A 12,532-nucleotide genomic window follows, 5' to 3' on the forward strand; every position below is an offset into this window, starting at 1 on the left:
TAATGGAACTTAAGAACGCTGATCTAGATAATCAATTTGGTGTATTGTGCACAAAACAGCTTTTTAATCATTAGCCTTATTTTCTAGAATGTTATGTGGCTGAATGTGATATAGCTTATCAAGACAGGTGTATGTGGACTGGGAATAACATTGGAGCCAGAATTTTTACTGGAGGAATGCATTTAAGTGAATAGGTTTGTCTTGGCTTCTGAGAAGCCAAGTTAATGTTTGTGCTTTTACTTGAGCATTGTGTTTGAATGTTAGATTATGAATTTTTATTTTTATTAAAGACTTTGTGGTATCTAAATATCGCCTTTTGTTCTATGCAGGTTGCATACATCTCCACCTCTTGGTGAATTAAGCCCATCAGATCTTATGAGGAAATCTTCTTCTCCAGTTTTAACAGTAAACTGCAGTAATGTAAGTATCCTTAGGTCATTGGCCTTGAAGAACAGTCTCCCTGTATCTTCTAGTAAGTTGATTTGATCTACCTTTCTGCTGCCTAGCATTGTATATGAAAACCTAGGTTCTCCATATTAATATTTCTGTACTTAACTGTACCGCTGCTGAATTACCATGTAGAACCTGAGAGCTTGTATGAATTTTGGAAACGGATTAGCATGAAAGTCATTCTGTTGTACAGTGCTTCCTGGGGGCATGTTAATATAAAGTTATGTGACACAAAGCATATATTCAAATTAACACAGCCATTAACTGTGAATAACTAGAGGCTTTCATCATACCCTTAGACCACAATCCAGTTGAGAATTAATTGAGCTTCATTTCATTGATTTCAATCAGTTTAAGTGCACCTAACTGTCTTAAATTGTGACCTTCTAAATCAGAATAAAACCAAAACTGATTTTGCAGTGCATTGCAAAAGTAGAATTCCTTGTCAGTTACAGATTATTGCTTAGCTGTAAACCAAGCCCTCTCCACTAGCTAATGGAGCATTCCCCTAATGACAAATATTGATGCCTGTGAGTTCTGGAATATGATTGAATGTTGACCATTTTTGGTCTTTTTTAATGTGTTCTCAGGTGCCAAATAAAGAACTGGTTCAGTTATGCTCTCCAGAGATGGAGAATATGGAAACTTCAGGGCAAAATCAGGGTTCCATTTCATTCCCCAGCAACGAACCTCTTCTTGGTAAGCTATTTATTATTTGTGACTGAAATATTGCAGGTTCTGAAACAGTAATTGTACAGTGTTGGTTCCAGTCAATTTGAGATTGCAAGGGCAGGTACTTTAAAAATGTGTAAGAAGTGTTATCTGTGAAATGCAGTCTGAATGTTCTTGTCAGTCTAGATCAGCAGTTTTCAACTGCTGTGCTGTGGCACACTGGTGTGCTGTGATGGGCCTCAGGTGTGCCTTGGGCCCAGAGAAGACAGCAGTGGTGTGGGAGAAGTAGCTGCTTTAAGCCTGTGAGAGCAAGCCAGCCAACGGGTGGGCAGCCACTCAGACACAGAAAGAGTTAATTTGGAGCTGGGGTTTTGGGGAAGTTATTCTGGCCATCGCCATTTGTCAGGGGACACCCCGCTCGACAGCCGCACCCCACTTCTGACTGGACTTTTTTACAACCTTCCCTGCCTGAGATCAATTATTCTGCCCCTCCCCCTTTCTTGAGATTTAGGTTAGGGTCATCTGGTTCAGGGGATCAATTCCTTTGTTCTGTTTTCACTCTCACTCTTTCAAAAACAGACAATTGGCTCTTCAGTTCTGGATTACTCTGCTTCTGCACTGCCTGTTAAGAAGAAAAACCCACTTTCCCCTTGAACTTAATGTGTTTAAGAGACGCTGTGTCTCTTAAACAGTACCCTTTCCCTTATTTCTTTTATAGAATAGGTTCTAGTGAATGGTGCTAAGGAGGAGACTGAAAGTATATTGCTTTCAAATAACAGATGCCTCCAGAGTAGCATTTCTCAACATTTGTGCTCCACCATACCACTTTACATGGTCCACCCATTTGAAGTACTGCCAGATATAACTTGCAATGACATTATTGCCAGTTACTTCTGGGTTGGGAGGCCAAATGCAACATGGCAAACACCAGTAAGAGGCTTAGGGTGGGCTTTTTTGAGTGCAGAAAAGCATGCTTTGGAGCTCTGCCCACCTAGCCAAGTCTACCATTGTTTGTTGTGTCGCACTCATGGTCTTGCTGCCTGGCAGCAGGGGTCCAGCAGTCCTGCAAGTACCACCAGACACCACCTCAAGACCACTGGTGGTACATGTACCACTGGTTGAGAAACACTGCTCCAGAGCATTCTTGTTTTGCTTATTTGCACACCTGCCATGTGCGTCTTTTCTCCCCTTACCTCCCTGCTGCTCTGCAGCCATCAAGATAGTGAGATGCATGCACACATCCACCCCACAGCATCAAGTGCTGAAGTGCCACTCACCTGCATGTACTGGAGCAAAGGCATCTGTGTTCATTTGAGTGCTGACTGGGAGCATGTGTGAGAGGGTGGCGCGGTAGAGGGAAGAAAAGGCCCCCAGAGCTCGTGCACAAGTGCACATTTCCAGATCATCCTTCCTACTCATGTCAACCACCACGGGGACCTGAGCACCAGGCAGTTCCTCAAATGGATTGACACCACAGCTGGCTTGGCTGATAAGCATTTGCTTGTGTCCCCTGCTAAACCTTCAGGATTGCCTCAGTGCAAAGAGTACCTAGAGAAGATCTGGCCACTAAACAGGCAGAGTTCTCCTTCCTGTGGCTGTTGAGAGTGTAGTTTGCCCTTTTTTCCCTGGATTTGCCCCCAACCCCAGACTTCTGTACCTGTGTGGCAAAATCAGAGACTCAATGATACAGCTGTTATTCACAGAAGAGGTGAAATTGGGGGTAAAGCTTCACCTGGTGGATTTCTGCCTGCCATGTAACATAACATAATGGGGAGCCTGCCGCAGGTCAAGCGAGCAGTGGATCAAAAAATTTTGGGAAACACTACAGTAAGGGGTTTATTTAAGCTCTCTTTCTCGCATACATGAGCAGACAATTGGCATAGCTCTCTCTTCTTCTCCCCACCCCACTCCCTCCCGCACACACAACTCCTTCCTGATAATCAGAGATAACCCTTCCCTTTCCATCCCCCTGCCCACTTTTCAAAGGTCTGGAATCCTTTGCCTCGCATTGTCTCTCTTTCCCCTTCCCACCTCCTGTTTGGATCCCAAACTTTTTTTGGATCATGCCACCTCATTGCCTCTCACTCCGCATTTCTCCATGTGCTCAGTCTGATCTCTTTGCCAACACAGTGGCAGTGTGGGCAGCCCACAAGCAGCAAGTTGCTTTCTACTTCCAAGGCTAATATGGGGTTTATACCTGGAATCTTCCTATCAGATTACGGCTATCAGATTGCCACCTAAAAACTCAAAAGTTCACTGACTGGCTCGTCTGAAATTCTGTCCTTAGTTGCTATTGGCATTTCACTAAAAAATGAACTGGAATGTCTTGATTTGTGCTCAGTTGCTTAAATCTGCTTTAATTCAGTTATCCTAGTTTGAGCAACTTGGAAGCTTGTTGGTGTAAACTTTAATGTCAGTGTAGTATTAATGCCAATGTAATGGGATCTCTGATTTTTTAGAACACCTTTAGATTTTCAGAATGAAATTGATAGTTTTCCTGTTCTGAGAGTAAAAGGAGAGTTGTGGATTCTGATGTTGGTTTTATTGTGGTACATAAAGTGGTGGCATTTCCTGGTTTGTTTCTTAGGTGATACTGCTCAATTGGATTTTGATGCTGTGTGTGAAAATGACACTGCCATGGCTGCTCTCATGAATTACTTGGAAGCTGAAGGAGGCCTGGGTGATCCAGCAGAGCTCAGTGACATGCAGTGGACTCTCTAGTTTTATACAACTGAGAAGGAACATAACTTCTTTGATGCACAAAAAGAACTGTACATCCTCAAGTACTGTATTGGTACCTTTTTAAGGCTTTAATTCAGATTTGCAATCTCTATATTAACTATATTTTTAAAATACTTCTGCCTTGTTTATAAAGAAATGGTTTGGCTGCATATGCTGAAAAGATGTGATATTTTTTAAGGACAGAGAACCTCAATTTTGTTACTGATAAATATATTGACTGGATGCTTAAATCTTGGTTATATTTTTGCTAAAAAAATCTTTAAGGAAAAGATACTATAAATAGCCATGAGAATTTTTGTTCTGAAACATTCTAATCTTTGAAGTTTATTATTTATTTGTCATTTTGTTTGTTGGGTCCCTAATTTATTAGTATTGCTTTAGAAAAAAACATTCTGTGCTTGAGTAGCTCTAGACTTTGTAAGTCTTACAAGATTCTTGTAAGTCTTTGTGGTAGATTTTATTTTACGTTTTGACTACAGAATTGGGATCAAGAAGTTGACCGTGGATGCTCATTAAGTAGAACAATCATCAACCATATTTTAGGAAATAGAATCCACTGCTCCAGTCCAAAATTACTGTAAGAAAGGAGCTAAAATAGAACTTGGTACACTTCATAATTTCTACGATTGGCAGCAGTGAGAAAATGAAGTAGAAGAGGAATAACATTAATATAAATGGTGTATACTGTTTATGCTATTGTTGGTCATGTAGCAGGAACTCATGAGGAACAAAATAGGACTGATACAAAAGTTAAAATTTAGGGGAGTGCAAATCTGGAGGAAAATAAATCATTTAAGGAAAAATTGGACCATAAGTCTTTGTGTTAATTTCTGGTGAAATCATAATCTTTGCTTAAGATGCACATGTATCAAAATGTACACATCAGTATTAGATGCTGGATTGGCTCTTTATCACGTGTGTGTCTTTTAAATTGTTACATAGGAAGTAGTACAGGCAATATATTTAAAAGACTTGAAGATGAATATGGAGCTGTGCTTACAACTTTTGGAGGCTAGTATTTCTGTTCCTGACTTTTTGAAATCTCTGCAATACAGGATAGTTGTAACCCATTATGTGTGAATGTATGGAAATACTATGTTTATGGAATGCATTAATGTACTAACACATTGTGCCATAGATGTACACCTTCATATATTGGTTCATAAAAGAGGAAGGCTTTGAGAGTCCTTTTGAGAATGTAAGATACTGGTTATAGTACAGTCACTGAAACCTGAACACTGGACTTCCAATGTGAATTTTCAAATTTACTTTCAACCTATATGTTTTAAACATAGGCAATAGTGAATCATTTCTCTAAATTCAAACACTAAAACTGGTTAGCTACAGTGTAAACGTGTATGTGATAGATTCTTAAATCTATGTGTATGTTTAATGTGAAAGATTGTGTGTATGTAAGCATCTCTTTAAAAGTTATGAAATTAGCAGATATATCGCATGTACCCACAAATTCAACATGACATGTACCCATAACAGGCAAGATCATGCCTGTACTTTGCAGAGTTTATGAAGCTACTTATGTCTCCTGTCAGCATGCACACACACTAATTTCAGAGAAACGTGATTTGCCTTCTTCACATTACAAATTCATTGCAAATGTACATTGATATACCTACAAATTTGACAAGGTTAGAAAGCATTCTTGGAAGAATTTTCTTCTGGAATTATCATAGGGAAAGCAAAAAGCAGGCTAGTTACTCTAAATAGCCACTAGGTGTCTTACTACTTCTGTTATAGAGTAATAGATAATACGTCTCCCAACAAGGTTCTTACATGGGCTGCTTTGATTTATGTTTGTAACACTTGTGTGGTTGCAATTCAGATATGAGAAAATATAGAAAAGTCATCCTCCTAGAACTGTTATGTGTTTAGAAAATGACAGCCTTTTTTCAGCAGTCATAACTGTTTCCAGTCTTGCTGCATTATTTCCTTTTTCCTTTTAAAGAAAAACAGACCAAAATCTTGTAATTTTGTGTCAAGTATCTGTAAATTGGCTTATGCAGTAAAGCTGAAAATGGCTCAAAGTGTAGACTAGGACTCAGTAATTGGAGGTTTCTGGGCTGCATCCAGCCTCCCAGCTGCCAAACCAGAAGTCTAAAAGATTGTTGTGACATCCAGTGGCGTAGCTGGAGGGGGGCGGAGCACTCAGGCTGGCAGCGAGGCGGGCAAGCAGCCCCCCCTTCGGAGCCATTCCTGGCAGAGGGAGCAAAATGGAGCCGTATGGAGCCCCCCTCCAGCTACACCACTGGTGACATCTGCCTCACCAAGAAGACTTGGCAACAGAAAATTTGAAGGAATTGTCTATTGAGGCCTTGCCCATCTCTCCCCAGTTCCTTCTCAAAGTGGCTCCCTGGCAAAATTAATTGCTCTTCAGAAGTACAGAATAATGGGATACACCTGTTTGAAACTGAAGCTGTGGAACCATTGAATTGCAACCTGTGGAACCCAGTTGCCATAGAATGACTTACGCTATTTCTGCCCAGCCCACAAGTGTACACATTTAATCCCTGTTACCTATATGCAATGTTGGGCAGTAATGGCTTAATGGTTGCCTGGCATTCAATGGGTATTTTGGGTCCTTGGTCAGCTTGTAGGTAATACTTTGTTCATTATCTACATTTGAAATGGAAAGATAAAATTACATTATTAATTTGTCAGGAAAGTTAGCAGAGAGAAGCTAGAAAACACAACATCCACTATCCTACTTGTGCACTTGCTGGTTGAGTGTTTAACAATGTCATGAGAAGGGTTCAAGAGACAGGGACAGGAAAAGTATATGCCTGTTAGCTACCAACTCTTGAGTAAATGGCTACTCTGGGAATTGGACTTTCATATGACTGTTTGTACTTTTCTCTGCTGGGGACAAAAGTTTTGCGGAACTAGCTTTACTCAGTTAAAACACTGTTTTCCATAAGCAGCTTGTAGAGTATCTCTGTTTATTTGCTCATATTAAATCCTTTCGGTGTTTTTACAACTTGAAAAGCAACTTGAAAAGGCTAATCTCTAGTTTCTCTCTGCTGATCTCTTCACCAATTTCTACTTTGAATTCAGTGTTTTTTTAAAATATTTATGCTAAGTAATGGGCAGGGAAAATTAAAATTTATTTTGTACGAAAAAGTACATTGTGTGCGTGTTTGAAGTTTTGTGATCTCTGATGAAACATACAGTAGCTCTTTTGGTTGATTTATACATAATTTCTGCTTGCAACACAGATCTTACACGTGGATTCACACAGTTTCAGATCTCTCAAGAAGTGGTTGGCTGCCTCTGTGCTTGATGTTTACATTGTTGAACGTGAGAGCAGTTTTAACATTTTTAACAGCAGAGGCTTCACCTGTATCTTCAACTCAGGTTCACAATTTGTTTTGAAGGCATGTGTGTGTTGTAGCTTGAACAGTCTTGTCCTTACCCTTTTGCTTGTAAAGTGTTGTCTTCCTTGAGTTTGTAGAATTTGCTGCTTAGCAAAGAGAAGCTTATAATAATCTGCACTTATCCATTATTAATGGATATTGTTTTGTCTTTCTGAGAAAACATTTTAGTAGAATAATGTATATTTACGTGCTTAGATGCACTGTACTTTTACACAGAGGACACTTAAGAAGGCAGACAAATGTTGTACCTATGCCATTATAATCCAGGAAGATAGAGAATATGGCACATAAGCAGTTTTCTAAGGTAGATAGCACATTTTATTTACCTCTTATTAATGAGGTACAAATTGATTGGAATTAGGAGATAGTTACTCCTGAGCAGTTGTGTTGGCAATATAAATGAGTCTTGGTACCCGACCTGCTGTTCAGTACTAAAATACATGTGTGGACAGGCTCTTCAGATTTATCATATGACTATAACAAGGGAAATAAATTATCTTCAGATTTAGGAAGTTGGTACATTAAGTGTCATAAACAGCTGTCAGCTGAAATGAATGACTATATATAACTATCCTTTGAATTGAAAGGGAAACGATGTATTTCCTTTAGAACAAATTTTGACGGCAACGTTTTGAAGAAATTTACAGCCTAGTAATTTACCATTTGCAAAATATTGTTTGGTTTTATATTGTTTAGAATTCTTGTCGACAAGGACTATGTATGCTTCCCTGTTATGTTTTGCATATCCTGGAAATTGGAGGACAACCAGGAGTAACCTTCTGTTCTGGGATGTTTAGATAAAAATGGATCTAAGAATATGCGTGCTTTTAGAAAAGAACACTTCACTAGCGGCCCAATCCTATCCCCCTCCCCTGGCTGCATAACTAGCATTGCTCCAGCAGAGGCTGCTTTATGGCAGTCACAGAGGAGCATCCGCCAATGCAGGCCTGGTAGTGGGAGCAATCTCCTACATGCTGGTGGATCCATGGAGACCCGCTGAAGCAGATAAGCCTGCTCAGAAGGTAGGAGGGAGGTAGGGAGTGAGTTGAATGGGGTGGGCAGAATAGGGAAGGAGTGGGCAGAATGAGGTGGTGACAGGGTGGAGAGGAGGGTGGATCAGGCCTGGGAAGCAGGCTAGATTGGCTGTGACAGTGCATGCTGAATCCTAATCTCCCTTCCTGGGCCTGATCTGCCTTCCCGGGTCAACATACACCTGTGCCAGCAATTGCAGTGTCCCCTTACCCTGAAGAGACTTCAGCAGTGGAAAATCCTCTGGAAAATGCAGGATACAATGGTAGCCGTGCCAGCACTGCTGTATCGCCACATGGGCATTGAGACAGGATTAGGTTGTAGGTCGCCTAAATGAGGCACTAGTCAAGTAGACCCAATAAGCTGCAATGGTTGCACCCAATGTGACATCAAGGGATGCTGAGGGCCCCCAGTGCAGGACTTTGTCTCATGACCCCCAGCAAATGGATGCCAATTCTGTATTTCATGATGTGAAAAGGCTTGCTGTGTGGTCTGATTGAGGGCCCAATCCTATCCAACTTTCCAGAACCTGTGCAACCTCAATGCAGCCCTGAGGTAAGGGGACCAATGTTCCCATACCTTGAAGAGGCCTCTGTGACTGCCTCCCGACCACAGTATACACCCAATATACACCCAATGCAGTATACACCCCATTGGCACAGCAGCACTGACACTGGAATATTGGATAGGATTGGGCCCAAAGTCAGTTCAGTTATATTGGAGCATAACATTCTGTGCTTCATTCTATGAGAGTTGCTCACATGTTCAATTGTAAGTGGGTATGTCTGTGCCCCCAGTACAGTTGTTAGTCTGTACGTGGATACAGGGTACAATCCTAACCAACTTTCCAGCACTGACCTAAGGGCCATGCAACTCCTAAGTAAGGAAACAAACATTCCCTTACCTCACATATCACCCACCTAGTACACTTTAAAGCATTTGTAATTATCATTTATAAAAATGCACCCTTTGAATAAGAACACATAACACCACTTTCTACACTTTTCCGCCTTGAGAGAAAACATCAAAATCTGTGGGGGGGACAGGGGACAGGGACAGGACACACATTTAAGAACACGTCTAAATATTGCTTATTTTACACGGTATTCATCTGAATATATACAGCAGGAACAACTGAATGCGTTAACTTTTAATTTTTCAGTGTCTTTCCTCTTGACTGCCAATGTTTTCCCTGCCAATGTGTTTTTTTAAGCACTTTTTTTTTCTCTGTGGTTTTTTCCCCCCTAGTAATAGTCATTTGGCTAGCCCGCATAAATCGGGATTTATATAGCCCAGTGTTTCTCAAACTGTGGGTCAGAACCCACTAGGTGGGTTCCAAGCCAATTTCAGGTGAGTCCCCATTCATTTCAATATTTTATTTTTAATATACTAAACTTGATGCTACCCTTGTATGTGAGTGCATTTGGGGAAATGTTACAGACCTATACTTTTAACAGGCTACTATATTTTTTTTTTAACAATGCTAGTAAATGGGACTTACTCCTGGGTAAGTGTGGGTAGGATTGCAGCCTAGGATAGCTAAATATTTTCCTGCTTGATTATGTCACTTCTGGTCATGACATCACTTCCGGTGGGTCCTGACAGATTCTCATTCTAAAAAGTGAGTCCCGGTGCTAAATGTGTGAGAACCACTGATATAGCCAATCAGACAAGACTATGTATTTTGAGTTCCTGCCTCTCTTCCTTCCCTTTTCTTTTTCTTCTCATTAGTTTTTTTTTTTTAACTGCATTGCTGATAAATGTAAAACATTTGAATAAATCAGGGCACAATCCTAAGATGGTCTACTCAGAAGTAAGTCCAATTTTATTCAGTGGGGCTTACTCTCAGGAAAGTGTGGTAAGGATTGCAGCCTCAATTAAAGTAGGGGAGTTTCTTTTTTGCTATGTTACTGAGGGCAAAAAGGCCAATTTCCTAGATCAACACTGCCTTCACTCTGGCTGAACAGCTTCTCCCCCTTTCAGAACAACCCCCTTAAAATTACTGAAAAGTTATATGCTTTATAATACTGACAAAAAATAATGAAAACTTCCCCCCCTTTCTTGCCTAGCCTAATTCTAATACCAGAATTATTATTCACTTATTCAGAATAATATTGCTTTCTCACAGGAAATTAGTATACTGTGGTAATGGGGGAAATCTACTTGTCTCGTAACTAAATCCTTCTTAAAAGACTAGAGACTTTGAGGAATGGTTGGCAGATCAGAGAGAAACAGAAATCTGAGACACAGAAATATTTGTATTTCCCAGGTGCATCGGAAAGACAAAGAGCGAAGACATTTATTGAGAGAACACTTCTAGACAAAACATTTCCATGGGTGTTGGGTAGAGATTTGTGGTGTTGATGGAACAGATCTCTGATGTTTTCATATTTCCTTGCTTTGAAGCATTTCTTATTCTCAGGTTGATGTCAGAACTGCATGAAACCAAGGTAACAGGAAAGTCCTTTCCAAATTTAGTATTTGTTGATCTATATGGCAATGCCAGTTGCTGCTCCACCCTAGCAAAATATAGTGTTGAAGTTCTTCCAGTGTTTTTAGAAAAAGGCACCAAAGAATTGGCTCACTCTAAAAAGGCTTTGTCCTTGAGATATTTTGGGACTGGGGTAGCTTGTCTGATTTTTGTTTCAGATACAGCGTGTTTGCTTTGACAGCAGAGTACAAAATAACACTTGTTGCAATTCATACCAAATACAGTCCATAGACCTTTTAAAAACATCCTCCAAAAGTTGAGATTTAAATTGACACTCAAGTATTTGTGGATAGCATTTGCTTATAATGTCAGTTAAGTGGTAGCTAATTAAAAGTTGATGTTCTTTTATTAGCAAGGCTGTCCAAGACATTTTTTGTCCTGAAGTGGACCCTTTAATGGTGTTCCAATAAAATGTGTAAAGTACTAATGAATTTTTGACCATTTTCAATCCTTTAATAGTGTCTAAAATCTGATACGAGGCAGCTGCCTCTCATGGTAGAACTGGCCTTAATAAGTACAGACTAGGTTTTTTCATCTTCACCAATTATAATGAGAATTTTTGTTGTTTAGAATAGATATGCAGAAGAGCTGTCCGTTAATTGTGATTCTTCAGTTAGGTTCAGTTACTTCTGCCTTGCAGGTGAATTACATTGACTGATCAGTTAAGTGCATAGTTGTGTTATAATGAAAAAAAAATTTAAAAGGAGGCCTAAAAATGTTTGGAGCAAATAGATGTTAGAAATGAAAAGTACTCCAAGGATTGTCATGAACAATCACCTCCCCTGAGAAAACTCTCCCCTTTCCCGCTAGATGCACTGTTGTGTACGCTGGAGCTAAGCTAGAAATCAACCTGTCCAAACCCTTTGGTTACATATTTCCTTTGTAAAATTTCCCTTCTCAGATGTATACCCAAGTCCCAAGACTTTCTGGTGTTGCCAGAGAAGCAATAGTCTTGACCAAAACATTCTAGATCTCTGATGGATTTCACATGTACCTAGTTATTGGTCCATTCTGCCCACCTGGCTTCAGGGGGAAATTTGAAGGTCTATTAATTTCAAACCAGCCTGTCAGACTTGGCAGGTCTAGTCTACCCAAAATGGGATAAAAGAGGGTTGATAATTGGGTTAAGTTGCAAGATGTATATCAAGAGAAAAAGAATGTCAGTGCATCCAGCCAGGACAAAGTGAATTCCTGATGCTGTTTGAAGGACTATGGATTCCTGATGCTGTTGTCTGCCAGTAGCTGTTTTCCAGACTCACAAAGAGAGTCTGGTCCAACAAGAAGCTGACAGAACATACCAAGATCCAGGTCTACAGAGCTTGCGTCCTGAGTACACTTCTGTACTGCAGCAAGTCATGGACTCTTCGCTCACAACAGGAGAGGAAACTGAACGCTTTCCACATGCGCTGCCTCCGATGCATTCTCGGCATCACCTGGCAGGACAAAGTTCCAAACAACACAGTCCTGGAACGTGCTGGAATCCCTAGCATGTATTCACTGCTGAAACACAGACGCCTGCGTTGGCTCGGGCATGTTGTGAGAATGGATGATGGCCGGATCCCAAAGGAATCTCCTCTATGGAGAACTCGTGCAAGGAAAGCGCCCTACAGGTAGACCACAGCTGCGATACAAGGACATCTGCAAGAGGGATCTGAAGGCCTTAGGAGTGGACCTCAACAGGTGGGAAACCCTGGCCTCTGAGCGGCCCGCTTGGAGGCAGGCTGTGCAGCATGGCCTTTCCCAGTTTGAAGAGACACTT

At 40.7% G+C, this 12,532-nt stretch overlaps 1 protein-coding gene across 1 annotated transcript in view; it reads left to right on the forward strand.

The window, feature by feature from the left end:
• Positions 1-6,987, forward strand: part of LOC136657093 (basic helix-loop-helix ARNT-like protein 2) — a 10,079-nt gene extending 3,092 nt beyond the window's left edge. The window contains exons 3-5 of the mRNA XM_066633699.1: positions 330-420; positions 1,041-1,149; positions 3,710-6,987. Coding sequence (XP_066489796.1) covers positions 330-420; positions 1,041-1,149; positions 3,710-3,843 — 334 coding nt within the window. The 3' untranslated portion in view covers positions 3,844-6,987. The remainder of the gene's footprint in view (positions 1-329; positions 421-1,040; positions 1,150-3,709) is intronic.
• Positions 6,988-12,532: the final 5,545 nt, after the last annotated feature.

This window comes from Tiliqua scincoides, chromosome 7 (genome assembly GCF_035046505.1).
Source record: "Tiliqua scincoides isolate rTilSci1 chromosome 7, rTilSci1.hap2, whole genome shotgun sequence".
In the NCBI taxonomy this organism is placed as follows: Eukaryota; Metazoa; Chordata; class Lepidosauria; order Squamata; family Scincidae; genus Tiliqua; species Tiliqua scincoides.